Below are 20136 nucleotides of genomic sequence, written 5' to 3'. Positions count from 1 at the left end.
ATGAGAACATTTCTGAATGGTACTCTGAAGTATCTATTCTACCACGAAAGACTTTGATCTTCAGGGAAAGAGAGAGAGAGACTCGGATTAACTCTCCAGCAGACGGACCGGATTCCAACAGAGAAGACAACAATGACATACACCATAAATATGTACTTGCAATTATTCTTGAATGAGCGGCCGTTCATGTGCAAAGGATTAGAATTTCAATGTATATAATTATAGACTGCGTAATAAATCAATTTTATCTTTCCCGCTCTTTCTCAGTCCACACCCCCTTCCCTTTGTCCACCAAGCAGTCATACCGGTTTAGCCCACTAGGGAATCTTCCCTATCATTGTTAGTTTATGCATTTCTGTGATTACTTAGTTAGTTAGTAAATAAATGATAAAGCCAATTGGTGTATGGATGATTTATAGTAAACGCTGCGTTCGTGCAGATAACCAACAATTTACGACGTTCAGATGAGACTGACGTGAGGTAAAGAATAATTAATACACAGATGAAGACTAATTGATCAGATATTAAAATATCGGAATAGTTATATTTGGAAAATTACAACGTTGTAATCTGAAGATTTTCCGTGGTGCCCCAACTTCCTAGTTAATTAAATGTACATGATTAGTTTAATCACGTAATAATAATTACAGAGAATTGATTTGATAAAATAACAGTCATCATCTTTAATGATGCCAAAGACACGACACTACCCTTTATGACAGCTTTACACACTCTTGGCATTCTCTCACTTGGAATGCTTTTCCAACAGTCTTGAAGGAGTTCCCACATATGCTGAGCACTTGTTAGCGGCTTTTCCTTCACTCTGCGGTCCAACTCATCCCAAACCATCTCAATTGGGTTGAGGGCGGGTGATTGTGAAGACCAGGTCATCTGATGTAGCACTCAATCACTCTCCTTCTTGGTCTAAATGCATAGCCTGTAAGTGTGTTTTGTGTCATTGTCCTGTTGAAAAACAAATTATAGTCCCACTAAGTGCAAACCAGATGGGATGGCGTTTCGCTGCATAATGCTGTGGTAGCCATGCTGGTAAAGTGTGCCTTGAATTCTAAATAAATCACTGACAGTGTCACCAGCAAAGCACCCCTACACCATCACACCTCCTCCTCCATGCTTCATGGTGGGAACCACACATGAGGAGATCATCCGTTCATCTACTCTGGGTCTCACAAAGACACAGCGGTTGGAACCAGCAAACTCAACTTTGGACTCATCAGACCAAAGGACAGATTGTCAATGTCCATTGATTGTGCATCTTGGCCCAAGCAAGTCTCTTCTCATTATTGGTGTCCTTTAGTAGTGGTTTCTTTGCAGCAATTCGAGTTGCAAAGAAAAAGCCATATCTCAGACTGGCCAATAAAAATAAAAGATTAAGATGGGCAAAATAACACAGACACTGGACAGAGGAACTCTGCCTAGAAGGCCAGCATCCCGGAGTCGCCTCTTCACTGTTGACGTTGAGACTGGTGTTGTGCGGGTAATATTTCATGAAGCTGCCAGTTGAGGACTTGTGAGGCGTCTGTTTCTCAAACTAGACACTCTAATGTACTTGTCCTCTTGCTCAGTTGTGCACCGGGGCCTCACACTCCACTTTCTATTCTGGTTAGAGACAGTTTGCACTGCTCTGTGAAGGGAGTAGTACACAGCTTTGTACGAGATCTTCAGTATTTTGGCAATTTTTCACATGGAATAGCCTTCATTTCTCAGAACAAGAATAGACTGATGAGTTTCAGAAGAAAGTTCTTTGTTTCTGGCCATTTTGAGCCTGTAATCGAACCCACAAATGCTGATGCTCCAGATACTCAACTAGTCTAAAGAAGGCCAGTTTAATTGCTTCTTTAATCAGAACAATAGTTTTCAGCTGTGCTAACATAATTGCAAAAGGGTTTTCTAATGATCAATTTGCCTTTTAAAATATTAAACTTGGATAAGCTAACACAACCTGCTATTGGAACACAGGAGTGATGGTTGCTGATAATGGGCCTCTGTACGCCTATGTAGATATTCCATAAACAATCTGCAGTTTCCAGCTACAATAGTCATTTACAACATTAACAATGTCTACACTGTATTTCTGATCAATTTTGCGTTATTTTAATGGACAAAAAATGAGCTTTTCTTTCAAAAACAAGGACATTTCTAAGTGATCCCAAACTTTTTAAGGGTCTCATCATTGAATAGTTCAATCTTTCCAATGTATTCTGAAGCATCCAGCGTGTTTGCAGGCAGAGTGTAAAAAACAAAACAAAACTATGGAGGTACAGTGCCTTCGGATAGTATTCAGACCCCTTGACTTTTTCCACAATTTGTTACGTTACAGCCTTACTCTAAAATGTATTTAAAAATAAGTAAATAATAATAACCAATCTAAACACAATACCCCATAATGACAAAGCCAAAACATACTTTTATAAATGTTTTCTAATTTATTAAAAATGTATTAAAATCTGAAATATCACATGTACATTCTCCCCAGTCTGAGGTCCTGAGCACTCTGAAGCAGGTTTTCATCAAGGATCTCTACGTATTTTGCTCCGTTCATCTTTCCCTCGATCCTGACTAGTCTCCCAGTCCCTGCTGATAAAAAACATCCCCACAGCATGATGCTGCCACCACCATGCTTCACCATAGGGATGGTGCCAGGTTTCCCCTTGAAGTGACGCTTGGCATTCAGGCCAAAGAGTTCAATCTGTATTTCATCAGACCAGAGAATCTTGTTTCTCATGGTCTTAGAGTCTTTAGGTGGCTTTTGGCAAACTCCAATCGGGCTCTCATGTGCCTTTTACTGAGGAGTGGCTTCAGTCTGGCCACTCTACCATAAAGGCCTGATTGTTGGAATGCTGCAGAGATGGTTGTCTCCCATCTCCACAGAGGAACTCTGGAGCTCTGTCAGAGTGACCATCGGGTTCTTGGTCACCACCCTGAGCCAAGGCCCTTCTGTGGGACCTTATATAGACAGGTGTGTGCCATTCCAAATCATGTCCATTCACTAGAATTTACCACAATCAAGTTGTAGAAACATCTCAAGGATGATCAATGGAAACAGGATGCACCTGAGCTCAATTTCGAGTCTCTAAAAACCTGTTTTCGCTATGTCATTATGGGGTATAGTGTGTAGATTGCTGAGGATTTTTTTTTATTTAATCAATTTTAGAATAAGGCTGTAACGTAACAAAATGTGGAAAAAGTCAAGGGGTCCGAATACTTTCCGAAGGCACTGCCTGTAGGTAGATACACCCAATACAAAACTTTAAATAAAACAATTGTGTACTCCTGCCTGTTATATTGAACTATTTGCTGCAAACAGATCGGACTACAGGAAGTCAGTGGAGTGACATGTGACGGGGAAGAGTAGTCCTTTATGGAGTAGTTTATGTTCTTCAGGTGAGATGGGGCCGGAACGGAGGTGAGCTGATACTATCGTTATGGCGAGGAAACAGGTGATATGCCTTATTCCGAATGGACCCCTAGCCTCTTCCCCACAAGCTCAACCCGGCCTATCAGAGGGCAAGGTGGAACTATTGTCCTTTTGCTAACACTGACTATAATCATTTCAGATGTACAAGAAGAGCCTAAATGTAGCTATGGAAAATAAGTGGGATATGGTATAGTGAAATAAAGATACTTCAGCGTTCTGTGAAGTCACCTGATCTAATTGTAGCCATATAGGGATTTCCAGCTGATCTAATTGTAGCCATATAGGGATTTCCAGCTGATCTAATTGTAGCCATATTAGGTAGCGTACGGAGCTGTAAGTTAGGCCAGCAACAATGTTTATCCCAGCATGCATGTGTGGCTGTGTGTGTGGCTGTGTGTGTGGGGCTGTGAGCATGTGTATGTGTAACCAAGGCATCATTATGAAATCACTCCAGTGTGTGAAAGTGACTATGGTCTGTGCAGCCAGGTTGTCATAGCATTGACACACCTTGGAGAATTCTAATCCATCTTCCCAGCAGGGCAATGTGTGTGTGTGTGTGTGTGTGTGTGTGTGTGTGTGTGTGTGTGTGTGTGTGTGTGTGTGTGTGTGTGTGTGTGTGTGTGTGTGTGTGTGTGTGTGTGTGTGTGTGTGTGTGTGTGTGTGTGTGTGTGTGTGTCTGTGAGCATTGGCACATATTTAAGAATTACAAATCCATCTTTCTAAGGCTTCAAAGAGCATCTGACCAATGGCTATCCATCATTGGGAAATAATTCCCATTCCCAGACACATTTATCCCTCTCCTGTCCTCAGTTGGAGAAACCAGCCTGTTGAGGTGTGTGTGCGTGCGTGTGTGGCAGAGACGCAACCTTTCAAAGCCTAACTTCAGCACACACAGGGGAAGCCAGACAAGTCACCACTATCTGTAAATCTATATGCTGTCCCCGGATCATGTTCCCCTTTGAGACTCCGACTCCCATAACTCCCTGGCATTTCCTGGTCAGCTTCCTGGTCAGCTTCAGGGGCTGAGGAAGGAGACTCTGATAAGTGTGTCAATGGGTCAAAAGAGGGAGAACGGTTTATGTGTGAGTGAGTCGATGTTCTTGAAAAATGCTTAACAACGTATTTCACATAGAACATGTAAAGTGCCTCATTTAATGCTGGGAGACAATTTGCCTTTAAATGTGTTCTACTTGTCAAGATGGGGAATAGTAATATATTTGAACACATTTCTGAAGTTTCTGGACTAATTGGATCACCATTCCATAACAGCCAACCAGTGTGTTGTTTTCTCTCCCAATCATCCAATGTATGTGTAGCCTTGTGTGTCAAATTGACTGTGTGTGTCACATCGCCAGGTGGACTCGTAACCATGAGTTACCGAACGGGAAAACATGACGCATCCTAGGCGATAAACAGATAATGGGCCTTCCCTGAAATTCCTCTGACGGACCACACCCCCCAGGAACTGTTTACTGTTTACGAGCACACACACACACACACACACTAGACGCATCTGTTGACTTTTTAAACCGGAACATTTCCCAGAAGCCTCTTTGACTCAGTGAGAAGTGTGTCTGTGTCCTGTTGTTAGCCCGTTAGCGTTAGCATCCAGGGTAGCAGAGGTACTGACATGGTCCGACATGGTCGTAATGACCCACATATCTTAATTTATCTCCCAGAGGTTATACATTACAGTAAAGCACAGAGGTATAGGATTATTGCTCTGTGTGTGTGTGTGTGTTGCTCTGTGTGTGTGTGTGTGTGTGTGTGTGTGTGTGTGTGTGTGTGTGTGTGTGTGTGTGTGTGTGTGTGTGTGTGTGTGTGTGTGTGTGTGTGTGTGTGTAGGGGTGTGTGTGTAGGGGTGTGTGTGTGTGTTGCCCTGTGTGTGTTGCTCTGTGTGTGTGTGTGTTGCTCTGTGTGTGTGTGTGTGTGTGTTGCTCTGTGTGTGTGTGTGTGTGTGTGTGTGTGTGTGTGTGTGTGTGTGTGTGTGTGTGTGTGTGTAGGGGTGTGTGTGTAGGGGTGTGTGTGTGTGTGTGTTGCCCTGTGTGTGTTGCTCTGTGTGTGTGTGTGTGTGTTGCTCTGTGTGTGTGTGTGTGTGTGTGTGTGTGTGTGTGTGTGTGTGTGTGTGTGTGTGTGTGTAGGGGTGTGTGTGTGTAGGGGTGTGTGTGTGTTGCTCTGTGTGTGTGTGTGTGTGTGTGTGTGTGTGTGTGTGTGTGTGTGTGTGTGTGTGTGTGTGTGTGTGTGTGTGTGTGTGTGTGTGTGTTGCTGTGTGTGTGTGTGTGTTGCTCTGTGTGTGTGTTCACTGGTATTTACTGGCAGAAGGGTTCATTTTAGGATGCAGTAAGGTGGTCTGAGTTGGTTCTAATAACCTCCATTAATCACCCAGAGGACTGGAGTGTCAGGCTCACTTCTCAGATCCAGAGAGTGAGTGTGTGTGTGTGTGTGTTGCTCTGTGTGTGTGTGTGTGTGTGTGTGTGTGTGTGTGTGTGTGTGTGTGTGTGTGTGTGTGTGTGTGTGTGTGTGTGTGTGTGTGTGTGTGTGTGTGTGTGTGTGTGTGTTGGAGGATAAAGTCATCGCATGTACCTGTTGTTTGAGCTGGTGCATGAGCCTGTCCTTCTCTCTCTTCAGTGACATCACCTCATCCTGTGATTTCTTACGTTTAGAGGAGGACAGTTCCAGTAGGGCTATGTTAGCATCCTTCTCACTGATCGCAGCTAGAAGGGCCTGCTGCCTGGGAGAGGAGGGAGAGGGGGATGACAGGGACAGAGAGAGAGGAAGATGGTTAGGAAGACATTGGTTGTTTCTCAAAATGCAGACTACCGTGCTCAAACTAAGCAAATTGGAGCACGAGAGGGTAGGAGTATGATTCCAAAACAAAATGGAGCACGGAGGGTAGGAGTATGATTCCAAAACAAAATGGAGCACGGAGGGTAGGAGTATGATTCCAAAACAAAATGGAGCACGGAGGGCACTTCTCAAATGCGTACTCCGTTTGTACATACTGTATGTTGAAGCATGCATCAATGCAAACTTCAACGGATAGTATGCACAGAAATATGACGCAACCATGTAAAAAATGACGAAAACATTCTTGAAATCAATGGCGGCCATTATTTGAGCTGAAGCGAGAGAAAATACACTCTGACTTCGGAATGAAATGTTTTCTATTCACATATCATATGTTGCCTGATGACAATATTTTACCTTGACACGTTAATAAATACATGCTGTGTTAATTTTGGTATGTTTACCTACCTTCATACCGTAGATCGCAAGCCCATAATAAGTCAATAGGGCTAACTGGCTAGCTACTACTGTTAACTAGCCAGATAGCCACAAATAATTGTTAGCTAGCTACCCACGAAAAAATGTACATCTATATTACGATTCATATATAGCTAGCTGACAGTTATGAAGTAAAACGATTGCTTTGTGTATATCTTGTTTTGTCTCTATTGTTATTGTCCTGGCTGGAAGAAGGGTCAGTTAATGGGGAGGTGCAGCGTGCAGCGTAATACAGTAGGGGGAGTGTGAGGTAATACAGTAGGGGGAGTGTGAGGTAATACAGTAGGGGGAGTGTGAGGTAATACAGTAGGGGGAGTGTGAGGTAATACAGTAGGGGGAGTGTGAGGTAATACAGTAGGGGGAGTGTGAGGTAATACAGTAGGGGGAGTGTGAGGTAATACAGTAGGGGGAGTGTGAGGTAATACAGTAGGGTGAGTGTGAGGTAATACAGTAGGGTGAGTGTGAGGTAATACAGTAGAGGGAGTGTGAGGTAATATGGTAGGGGGAGTGTGAGGTAATATGGTAGGGGGAGTGTGAGGTAATACAGTAGGGTGAGTGTGAGGTAATACAGTAGGGGGAGTGTGAGGTAATACGGTAGGGGGAGTGTGAGGTAATACGGTAGGGGGAGTGTGAGGTAATACGGTAGGGGGAGTGTGAGGTAATACAGTAGGGTGAGTGTGAGGTAATACAGTAGGGTGAGTGTAAGGTAATACAGTAGGGGGAGTGTGAGGTAATACAGTAGGGGGAGTGTGAGGTAATACAGTAGGGGGAGTGTGAGGTAATACAGTAGGGGGAGTGTGAGGTAATACGGTAGGGGGAGTGTGAGGTAATACAGTAGGGGGAGTGTGAGGTAATACAGTAGGGGGAGTGTGAGGTAATACAGTAGGGTGAGTGTGAGGTAATACAGTAGGGGGAGTGTGAGGTAATATGGTAGGGGGAGTGTGAGGTAATACAGTAGGGGGAGTGTGAGGTAATATGGTAGGGGGAGTGTGAGGTAATACAGTAGGGTGAGTGTGATGTAATATGGTAGGGGGAGTGTGAGGTAATACAGTAGGGGGAGTGTGAGGTAATACAGTAGGGGGAGTGGGAGGTAATACAGTAGGGGGAGTGGGAGGTAATTCAGTAGGGTGAGAGTGAGGTAATACAGTCATTGTAGAGGAGGGGGGGGGGGTAATGGAGACTGAGTCATTGTAGAGGAGAGGAGGTATTGGAGACTGAGTCATTGTAGAGGAGAGGAGGTATTGGAGACTGAGTCATTGTAGAGGAGAGGAGGTATTGGAGACTGAGTCATTGTAGAGGAGAGGAGGTATTGGAGACTGAGTCATTGTAGAGGAGAGGAGGTATTGGAGACTGAGTCATTGTAGAGGAGAGGAGGTATTGGAGACTGAGTCATTGTAGAGGAGAGGAGGTATTGGAGACTGTCATTACAGTGTCCTAACCCCTCTGTGTTCACACAATTAAGGAGGACCAAACTGTAGGGTTAGGAGGACCAAACTGTAGGGATAGGAGGAACAAACTGTAGGGTTAGGAGGACCAAACTGTAGGGTTAGGAGGACAAAACTGTAGGGGTAGGAGGACCAAACTGTAGGGTTAGGAGGACCAAACTGTAGGGATAGGAGGACCAAACTGTAGGGATAGGAGGACCAAACTGTAGGGTTAGGAGGACCAAACTGTAGGGATAGGATGACCAAACTGTAGGGATAGGAGGACCAAACTGTAGGGATAGGAGGACCAAACTGTAGGGTTAGGAGGACCAAACTGTAGGGTTAGGAGGACCAAACTGTAGGGTTAGGAGGAACAAACTGTAGGGATAGGATGACCAAACTGTAGGGTTAGGAGGACCAAACTGTAGGGTTAGGAGGACCAAACTGTAGGGATAGGAGGACCAAACTGTAGGGATAGGAGGACCAAACTGTAGGGTTAGGAGGACCAAACTGTAGGGTTAGGAGGAACAAACTGTAGGGTTAGGAGGAACAAACTGTAGGGATAGGATGACCAAACTGTAGGGTTAGGAGGACCAAACTGTAGGGTTAGGAGGACCAAACTGGAGGGATAGGAGGACCAAACTGTAGGGATAGGAGGACCAAACTGTAGGGTTAGGAGGAACAAACTGTAGGGATAGGATGACCAAACTGTAGGGTTAGGAGGAACAAACTGTAGGGTCACACATATGTATTTAAAAGTTACTAGGAGAGTGTACAGGGAGAGTAAGCCCCCAGACCTACAGAAAAACAACCAGACACCAGAGAGAGAGAGAGGACAGAGAGAGAGAGAGAGAGAGGACAGAGTGAGGGAGAGAGAGAGAAGACAGAGTGAGAGAGGGAGGGATAGACAGAGAGAGAGATAGAGAGGGAGGGAGAGGGAGAGAGAGGACAGAGCAAGATATAGCCCCAAGGCCTACAGTAAAACCAGCAGATAGAGACAGGGAGAACCAGAGAGGGTTTACAATGGCAGCCTTCCATATAAATACATTCTGACCAGAGAGAGTAGGCTGAGAGAGTGGGCTGAGAGAGTGGGCTGAGAGAGTGGGCTGAATCATTGTTGTGTTGAGTTGTGCACATAATATTCGTATTGACATGTATTCATTCACTCAATACTAACTAGATTATATGTCAAGATAGTAGCTCTCCTCTCCTGTCCTCTCCTGTCCTCTCTTGTCCTAGGTAGTAAATGAACAGTTCATCTCTTCTCCATGGTGGCAGACAGACATTGCAGTGCTCATGCTTTCCGTGGTCCAGTGTAGCGGTATACTGTTAGCGTGTAGACTGGGCTGGTACTTTTAGTAGAGTAAACATAACGCACCCTAACTCCAGACTGTTAAATAGGGGATGAAATGAAGAGTGCATGTTTGCAGTAAGGTAAAGGTTGTGGGGTGAGCTACAGAGGAGGCAGGGTGGGGGATGGGTGGTATTCAACAGACTCATTTAAAAAACGTCCCACATTGGAGTGGAAGCCTGTGTTTTTATTCCATGATTTAAATCCCTGTAGAAATATCTCCATTCTGAAAATAAACACTCTAACTAAGAATAAAGTCGTCTAGCCCTGGAAATCCACATTCTGTGTTTTCAGTCCAATTATCTGAACGCTGGCTCTGGAATCCCCTTATTCAGGGCGATTAATAGGGTCTGTGTGTGTGTGTGTGTGTGTGTGTGTGTGTGTGTGTGTGTGTGTGTGTGTGTGTGTGTGTGTGTGTGTGTGTGTGTGTGTGTGTGTGTGTGTGTGTGGATCTGAGCCCTTAATCACACCATTAATCACTGTGCTGGTCCAGGGTGACACCCCTCGTCTCCACACACCTCTCCTGTTATTCCTTTTAACGCTCGCTACAGAGGGAACACACACACATACACACAGGGTGCCTGCATTAGAGCAAGTGTAGAGGTACCTGTTGGGGAGAGAGCACTCTGTAACCTTTAACCTTTAGCACATTCATTACAGGGAGACACACTTAGAATTATGCAGCTAGAAATACACTGCATAGAACAGACACTAGTCCAGAACCCACATAATAGAATAGTTTGTTTGGTCAATTCTATAAATCAAAGTTATAGCCACAATAATTTGATGATATCCTGGTATAATAAGCAGAGTTGTAAAATGACAACGATGTAAAAGCTGTAAAAGAACTGGAAAAAATGTTAATATTATAGATGTAAAGTAACAGGGGGAGCAACAGCCTTCACAATAAGAGCCTAAACGAACCATCTATTTTAACAAGAGCAACAGCCTTCACAATAAGAGCCTAAATGAACCATATAGTTTAACAAGAGCAACAGCCTTCACAATAAGAGCCTAAACGAACCATATATTTTAACAGGAGCAACAGCCTTCACAATAAGAGCCTAAACTAACCATATATTTTAACAAGAGGAGCAACAGCCTTCACAATAAGAGCTTAAACGAACCATCTATTTTAAAAGGTGGAGCAACAGCATTCACAATAACAGCCTAAACGAACCATCTATTTTAACAGGGCGAGCAACAGCCTTCACAATAAGAGCCTAAAGAACCATCTATTTTAATAGGAGGAGCAACAGCCTTCACAATAAGAGCGTTAACATATCTATTATAACCAAGTACCTCTAACAGACATAGCCTGGTGACGAGGTCTGTTTGCTTTATAGCTAACCTTTGAATTTCCTTGTCATGCTTCCACAGATGTAGGTTGTTACCACAGCCGTAGGTTGCTACCACAGATGTAGGTTGCTACCACAGATGTAGGTTGTTACCACAGCCGTAGGTTGCTACCACAGATGTAGGTTGTTACCACAGCCATAGGTTGCTACCACAGTTGTAGGTTGTTACCACAGCCGTAGGTTGCTACCACAGTTGTAGGTTGTTACCACAGCCGTAGGTTGCTACCACAGTTGTAGGTTGTTACCACAGCCGTAGGTTGCTACCACAGATGTAGGTTGTTACCACAGCCGTAGGTTGCTACCACAGTTGTAGGTTGTTACCACATATGTAGGTTGCTACCACAGACGTACAGTTGAAGTCGGATGTTGACATACACCTTAGCCAAATACATTTAAACTCAGTTTTTCACAATTCCTGACATTTAATCCTAGTAAAAAATCCCTGTCTTAGGTCAGTTAGGATCACCACTTTATTTTAAGAATGTGAAATGTCAGAATAATAGTAGAGAGAAAGATTTATTTCAGCTTTTATTTCTTTCATCACATTCCCAGTGGGTCAGAAGTTTACATACACTCAATTAGTATTTGGTAGCATTGCCTTTAAATTGTTTAACTTGGGTCAAACTTTTCAAGTAGCCTTCCACAAGCTTCCCATAATAAGTTGGTTGAATTTTGGCCCATTCCTCCTGACAGAGCTGGTGTAACTAAGTCAGGTTTGTAGGCCTCCTTGCTCGCACACAATTTTTCAGTTCTGCCCACAAATTTTTTATAGGATTGAGGTCAGGTCTTTGTGATGGCTACTCCAATACCTTGACTTTGTTGTCCTTAAGCCATTTTGCCACAACTTTGGAAGTATGCTTGGGGTCATTGTCCATTTGGAAGACCCATTAGCGACCAAGCTTTAACTTCCTGACTGATATCTTGAGATGTTGCTTCAATATATCCACAAATTTTCCTTTCTCATGATGTCATCTATTTTCTGAAGTGCACCAGTCCATCCTGCAGCAAAACACCCCCACAACATGATGCTGCCACCACCGTGCTTCACGGTTGGGATGGTGTTCTTCTCTCTTTCTTTCTCTCTCTCGGAGGACCTGAGCCCTAGGACCAAGCCTCAGGACTACCTGGCCTGATGACTCCTTGTTGTCCCCAGTCCACCTGGCCGTGCTGCTGCTCCAGTTTCAACTGTTCTGCCTGCGGCTATGGAACCCTGACCTGTTCACTGGGCAAGCTACCTGTCCCAGACCTGCTGTTTTCAACTCTCTAGAGACAGCAGGAGCATTAGAGATACTCTGAATGATCAGCTATGAAAAGCCAACTGACATTTACTCCTGAGGTGCTGACCTGTTGCACCCTCCACAACCACTGTGATTATTATTATTTGACCCTGCTGGTCATCTATGAACATTTGAACATGTTCTGTTATAATCTCCACCCGGCACAGCCAGAAGAGGACTGGCCACCCCTCATAGCCTGGTTCCTCTCTAGGTTTCTTCCTAGGTTCTGGCCTTCCTAGGGAGTTATTCCTAGCCACCGTGCTTCTACACCTGCATTGCTTGCTGTTTGGGGTTTTAGGCTGGGTTTCTGAACAGCACTTTGTGACATCAGCTGATGTAAGAAGGGCTTTATATATACATTTGATTGATTGATTGTTCCTCAGCTTGCAAGCCTCCCCCTTTTCCTCCAAACATAACGATGGTCATTATGGCCAAACAGTTCTATTTTTGTTTCATCAGACCAGAGGACATTTCTCCAAAAAAGTACGATCTTTGTCCCCATGTGCAGTTGCAAACCATTGTCTGGCTTTTTTATGGCGGTTTTGGAGCAGTGGCTTCTTCCTTGCTGAGCGGCCTTTCAGGTTATGTCGATATAGGACTTGTTTTACTGTGGATATAGATACTTTTGTACCTGTTTCCTCCAGCATCTTCACAAGGTCCTTTGCTGTTGTTCTGGGATTGATTTGCACTTTCACACCAAAGTACTTTCATCTCTAGGAGACAGAACGCGTCTCCTTCCTGAGCGGTATGACGGCTGCGTGGTCCCATGGTGTTTATACTTGCATACTATTGTTTGTAAAGATGAACGTGGTACCTTCAGAGGTTTGGAAATTGCTCCAATGGATGAACCAGACTTGTGGAGGTTGATTTCTGGCTGATTTCTCTTGATTTTCCCATGATGTCAAGCAAAGAGGCACTGAGTTTGAAGGTAGGCCTTGAAATACATCCACAGGTCCACCTCCAATTGACTCAAATGATGTCAATTAGCCTATCAGAAGCTTCTAATGTCATGACATAATTTTCTGGAATTTTCCAAGCTGTTTAAAGGCACAGTCAACTTAGTGTATGTAAACTTCTGACCCACTGGAATTGTGATACAGTGAATTATAAGTGAAATAATCTGTCTGTAAACAATTGTTGGAAAAATGACTTGTGTCATTCACAAAGTATTTGTCCAAACCGACTTGCCAAAACTACAGTTTGTTAACAAGAAATTTGTGGAGTGGTTGAAAAACAAGTTTTAATGACTCCAACCTAAGTGTATGTAAACTTCTGACTTCAACTTCACAGATGTAGGTTGTTACCACAGATGTAGGTTGTTACCTCAGATGTAGGTTGCTATCGCAGATGTAGGTTGCTATCTCAGATGTAGGTTGTTATCTCAGATGTAGGTTGCTATCTCAGATGTAGGTTGCTATCGCAGATGTAGGTTGCTATCTCAGATGTAGGTTGCTATCTCAGATGTAGGTTGCTATCTCAGATGTAGGTTGCTATCGCAGATGTAGGTTGCTATCTCAGATGTAGGTTGTTACCTCAGATGTAGGTTGCTATCTCAGATGTAGGTTGCTATCTCAGATGTAGGTTGTTACCTCAGATGTAGGTTGCTATCTCAGATGTAGGTTGTTACCTCAGATGTAGGTTGCTATCTCAGATGTAGGTTGCTATCTCAGATGTAGGTTGCTATCTCAGATGTAGGTTGTTACCTCAAATGTAGGTTGCTATCTCAGATGTAGGTTGCTATCTCAGATGTAGGTTGTTACCTCAGATGTAGGTTGCTACCTCAGATGTAGGTTGCTATCTCAGATGTAGGTTGCTACCTCAGATGTAGGTTGCTATCTCAGATGTAGGTTGCTATCTCAGATGTAGGTTGCTATCTCAGATGTAGGTTGCTACCTCAGATGTAGGTTGCTAGCCCAACAGCAGTTGAACACAGGAATACTGTGTACATTACTTTATCGTAGGTTAAATAGAGTTGACTAGTGAGTTGTGTTTTTTCTGTCCCTGGGCGTATAAGGGTATGGAATGCAGCACCATGCGTTAATGGTAATAAACACAGCACAGATTAACAGCCGAACACGTCGGCCATTTTAAAATCTTCTCACCACCCCCCACACAAGAATGACGGCCAAGTCCCGATTCCTTTCCTTGTCTACTCTGCTGGTTTCCTTTCCATTATGAGGCCGTATGGCTAATAACTGGTTTGGGTTCTTATTTACGTTGATATAGCTCATATGGCTTTCCTCTATTATGTTTCCCCAAATAACTGGTAACAAAGCAAGGAAAGGTACCATGAGTAAATAACAGGTAACAAAGCAAGGAAAGGTCCCATGAGTAAATAACTGGTAACAAAGCAAGGAAAGGTCCCATGAGTAAATAACTGGTAACAAAGCAAGGAAAGGTCCCATGAGTAAATAACTGGTAACAAAGCAAGGAAAGGTCCGATGAGTAAATAACTGGTAACAAAGCAAGGAAAGGTCCCATGAGTAAATAACTGGTAACAAAGCAAGGAAAGGTCCCATGAGTAAATAACTGGTAACAAAGCAAGGAAAGGTCCCATGAGTAAATAACTGGTAACAAAGCAAGGAAAGGTCCCATGAGTAAATAACTGGTAACAAAGCAAGGAAAGGTCCCATGAGTAAATAACTGGTAACAAAGCAAGGAAAGGTCCCATGAGTAAATAACTGGTAACAAAGCAAGGAAAGGTCCCATGAGTAAATAACTGGTAACAAAGCAAGGAAAGGTCCCATGAGTAAATAACTGGTAACAAAGCAAGGAAAGGTCCCATGAGTAAATAACTGGTAACAAAGCAAGGAAGGGAATAGGAAACATGCTACAAGGAAGGAAGCATTTTAAACAATATTTTCCTTCGAAAAGCGGAGGGTAGGGGTGTGTACGTTTGCATGTGTGTGTGTGTGTGTGTGTGTGTGTGTGTGTGTGTGTGTGTGTGTGTGTGTGTGTGTGTGTGTGTGTGTGTGTGTGAGTGTGTGTGTGTGTGAGAGAGAGAGAGAGAGAGAGAGAGAGAGAGAGAGAGAGAGAGAGAGAGAGAAAGGGGAGGTTTATCTTATCTGCAGGACCATCTGGAGAGCCCAAACACAAATCCATCTTCCGCTTGACACTCAAATAAAGACTCCCTAAAATTCACCCCTCTGTAAAACTAACCCACCCCCGTACCCCTCTGTAAAACTAACCCACCCCCGTACCCCTCTGTAAAACTAACCCACCCCCGTACCCCTCTGTAAAACTAACCCACCCCCGTACCCCTCTGTAAAACTAACCCACCCCCGTACCCCTCTGTAAAACTAACCCACCCCCGTACCCCTCTGTAAAACTAACTCACCCCCGTACCCCTCTGTAAAACTAACACACCCCCGTACCCCTCTGTAAAACTAACACACCCCCGTACCCCTCTGTAAAACTAACCCACCCCCGTACCCCTCTGTAAAACTAACCCACCCCCGTACCCCTCTGTAAAACTAACCCACCCCCGTACCCCTCTGTAAAACTAACCCACCCCCGTACCCCTCTGTAAAACTAACCCACCCCCGGTACCCCTCTGTAAAACTAACTCACCCCCGTACCCCTTTGTAAAACTAACTCACCCCCGTACCCCTCTGTAAAACTAACCCACCCCCGTACCCCTCTGTAAAACTAACCCACCCCCGTACCCCTCTGTAAAACTAACCCACCCCCGTACCCCTCTGTAAAACTAACCCACCCCCTTACCCCAATGTAAAACTAACCCACCCCCGTACCCCTCTGTAAAACTAACTCACCCCCTTACCCCAATGTAAAACTAACCCACCCCCGTACCCCTCTGTAAAACTAACTCACCCCCTTACCCCAATGTAAAACTAACCCACCCCCGTACCCCTCTGTAAAACTAACTCACCCCCTTACCCCAATGTAAGACTAACCCACCCCTGTACCCCTCTGTAAAACTAACCCACCCCCTTACCCCTCTGTAAAACGAACCCACCCCCTTACCCCAATGTAAAACTAACCCACCCCCGTACCCCTCTGTAAAACTCACCCCCTCACCCTGCTGTAAAACTAACTCACCCCTCTGTAAAACTCACACCCTCACCTCTCTGTAATACTCAACCCCTTACCCCCCAGTAAAACTCACCAATCCCCGCAACCCTCTGTAAAACTAACTCACCCCTCTGTAAGACTCACCCCCTTGTAAAGCTCACTAAGTCACACCTCCTGGGGGCTCCCGAGTGGCACAGCGGTCTAAGGCACTGCATCTCATTGTTTGGTGCGTCACTACAGACACCCTGGTTCAAATCCAGGCTCTATCACAACCGGCCGTGATTGTCCCATAGGGCGGCACACAATTGGCCCAGCGTCGTCCGAGTTAGGGGACGGTTTGGCCGGAGTAGGCCGTCATTGTAAATAAGAATTTGTTCTTAACTGACTTGCCTAGTTAAATAAAGGTTAAATAAAAAATGTAAAACACCTCTGAAAAACTCACCTCTGTAAAACTCACCCCCTCACCTGTATGTAAAACTCACCCCCTCACCTGTATGTAAAACTCACCTCCTCATACCTCTGTAAAACTTAACCCTTTCACCTCTCTGTAAAACACACCTTAATGAAGCTATAGATATTCCTTTCCTTTTCAGATATTAACTACAATTATAAACTGGGTGGTGAATGCTGATTGGCTGAAAGCCGTGGTATATCAAATCGTATACCATGGGTATGACAAAACAATTATTTTTACTCTTCTAATGACATTGGTAACCAGTTTATAACACCAATAAGGCACCTCTGAGGTTTGTGGTATACTGTATGGCCAATATACCACGGCTAAGGGCTGCATCCAGGCACTCTGCGTTGTGGTATACTGTATGGCCAATATACCACGGCTAAGGGCTGCATCCAGGCACTCTGCGTTGCGCTCCCCTCGTGCATTATTGTATGAAGAAAAAAATATGAAAATGTATTCACTCTGGATAAGAGCGTCTGCTAAATTACTAATTGTTGCTTAAATAGAGAATCTACTTTTATTCACGTGTTGAATATATGAGATTGTCTTCCCATTGTAAGATGGCTGCCACAACCCTCTCCACCTGAATGAAAATGGTCCACTGTCACAGGTAAAGCTTCTCTCACAGGATTAATGGAAGACCATTATGGGCCAAATCCAGTCTGAGTTACATTACCCCCGGAATAGCCTCCGTTCAAAATGGCCTCCATGCTTCACTGATACCCAAACCGCATCCAGTTTCTTAATTAACACAGCGGATTCAAGCGACTGGCTGGCCCCTGTGGGCCCCCCCCTGTGTGTGTGCATACTGAGTGGTATTGGAGGGCTCCTGCAGTGTTGAGAGATGTCTTCCTAAAACCATAAAAAGGATAATTATTTTGATTGTCCAGGCTATAAAACTATCCCACATCCTGGATGTAAGGCAGGGCGGTGTTTCAGCTCTGATCAGTGTTATTAACTGAGCCACACAGAAGTGTTTAATCATGGCTAATTTGAGCGGCCATTGGTCTTGGACAGAGAGCGGCTTCACAGGGCTACATAAATCTACCAGAATAGAGGCTGCTTCATCTATCAGAGGGCGCTGCACGCACACACACACACACACACACACACACACACACACACACACACACACACACACACACACACACACACACACACACACACACACACACACACACACACACACACACACACACACACACACACACACACACACAAAACAATTCTAATGACAATCTACTGACTGGGTTTTATTCAGCATTCATCATCAGGCTAAACCTCCTCTCTTTCTGTTATCTCTCTCTCTCCCTCTGTCTCTCTCTCCATCTCCCTCCGTCTGTCTCTCCCTCCGTCTCTCCCTCTCCCTCCGTCTCTCTCTCCCTCCGTCTCTCTCTCCCTCCGTCTCTCTCTCTCCCTCCGTCTCTCTCTCTCCCTCCGTCTCTCTCTCTCCCTCCGTCTCTCTCTCTCCCTCCGTCTGTCTCTCCCTCCGTCTCTCCCTCTCCCTCCGTCTCTCTCTCCCTCCGTCTGTCTCTCCCTCCGTCTCTCCCTCTCCCTCCGTCTCTCTCTCTCCCTCCGTCTCTCCCTCTCCCTCCGTCTCTCTCTCCCTCCGTCTGTCTCTCCCTCCGTCTCTCCCTCTCCCTCCGTCTCTCTCTCCCTCCGTCTCTCTCTCCCTCCGTCTCTCTCTCTCCCTCCGTCTCTCTCTCCCTCCGTCTCTCTCTCTCCCTCCGTCTCTCTCTCTCCCTCCGTCTCTCCCTCTCCCTCCGTCTCTCTCTCCCTCCGTCTGTCTCTCCCTCCGTCTCTCCCTCTCCCTCCGTCTCTCTCTCCCTCCGTCTCTCTCTCCCTCCGTCTCTCTCTCTCCCTCCGTCTCTCTCTCTCCCTCCGTCTCTCTCTCTCCCTCCGTCTCTCTCTCTCCCTCCGTCTCTCTCTCTCCCTCCGTCTCTCGCTGTCTAGTTCACTTTGTCTTGGCTTCCCCTGGACAAACATAACATACTTTTTTTTTTTTTCTCATGTCAGATTAAAGAAGTGACAACTAGGAATTTATGAGAAAATCAAATAATGATCCATCAAATTGTAGCTGGATGAACTAAACAGGTAAAAGAAAGGTTAGAGCAATATGTACTTATTTTCCTGCTTTTGATGTCATCGTCTCCAGCATTCTTTGAGATGTAATAGATCATCCCAATCAAGAATAGACTATTATACAGAGAGCATAACTACAGTACACACACTAACTTGCTAATATACAAGATTGTATGCACACAAAGACACACGCACACACACACGCACACACACGCAAGCACGCACACACACACACACTCAGTAGCACACCCTGGACTGACATCTTATTTATAAGGGGTGAAATTCTCCCTTTATTACAACATGTGATTCCAATTGAGCCTTCATGGCTTCATGGCTCTGCCTGGACAGATTGAGATGGTAGGAACGGAAGAAGAGAGATGGATGGCTAAAGTGCATGATCAAGAGACGAGGGAGAGAGAGGAAGAAGAGGGGCGAATAAAGGATCAGGGGGAAGCGTAGAAGGGAGAGGACATGGGTGGAGAGGAGGTGAGAGGACAGAAGGAGAGACAGAGGCAGGAGAAAAGGAGCACGATGAAGATGTCTTAGAGGCGGGTCTCCTGTCACAGGCTGATGATGTCACAGGGCAGCTGTAAGACAGCATGACCAATCACACAACTCGCTGGGGCGTCTGGGGTTAAGTCAAAGTCATAGTACAGCAACCCCACCCCCCACCCCCCAAATGGGAGAAAATGGGAGAGAAAGACATAAGGGAGAGATCGGGGGCTGAAAAAGAGTAAAAGGAAGGAAGAAAGAAAGTGGAGAGATGGGGGTACCTGCACTGAACAAAAGACAGAAGAGGAAAGAGGGAGGGAGGGAGGGAGGGGAGGGAAGGAGGGAGGGAAGGAGGAGATGGAAGGAGGGAGGGAGGGGAGGGAAGGAGGAGATGGAAGGAGGGAAGAAGGAGAGGGAGTGAAGGAGGAGAGGGAGGGAGGGAGGGAGGGAGGGAGGGAGGGAGGGAGGGAGGGAGGGAGGGAGGGAGGACAGGGAGGAAGGAAGTTTAAGGAGGGAGGGGGGGAAGGCTAAGGTAATGATTTAAGGGTCCCAGACAGCCCTAAATCAGCTCAGTGCTCTCCATGTTGTTATTGCTGAGCGTCACGGTTGAAGTATATGTGTTTATAATTTGTGTTATGACTTACTTCAAATTATGAGCATGGAGAGTCAGAGGGACAGAAACAGATGCGTCCTCAAGATGCCCAGGGGACACATCAATATGGTCTGCCCTGGAGTTAGGGGAGGGTAAGTGTGTGTGTGTGTGTGTGTGCGTGGGGAGGGAGTGTTTTGTGTTCGAAGGAGAATAGACAGGAGTGGGGTCAATAACATTGATGAGAAGAGCTATTCGTTATCAATATCAACATGATCAACATTTTATAAGTCACATGCACATAAACACACACAGCCTAGCAGCACCATTATAAGAGCAACCCTGTGGTG

At 45.2% G+C, this 20136-nt stretch overlaps 1 protein-coding gene across 1 annotated transcript in view; it reads right to left on the bottom strand.

Moving 5' to 3' along the window:
• The window catches only part of LOC120061677 (ERC protein 2), a 253027-nt gene that overhangs the window by 6931 nt on the left and 225960 nt on the right, over nucleotides 1-20136 (bottom strand). Inside the window, exon 14 of the mRNA XM_039011569.1 lies at nucleotides 6020-6167. Within this exon, the coding sequence (XP_038867497.1) occupies nucleotides 6020-6167 (148 nt within the window). The remainder of the gene's footprint in view (nucleotides 1-6019; nucleotides 6168-20136) is intronic.

The sequence above is a fragment of the Salvelinus namaycush genome, chromosome 16, assembly GCF_016432855.1.
Source record: "Salvelinus namaycush isolate Seneca chromosome 16, SaNama_1.0, whole genome shotgun sequence".
Lineage (NCBI taxonomy): Eukaryota > Metazoa > Chordata > Actinopteri > Salmoniformes > Salmonidae > Salvelinus > Salvelinus namaycush.
This window is presented reverse-complemented; position numbering and strand designations above follow the sequence as displayed.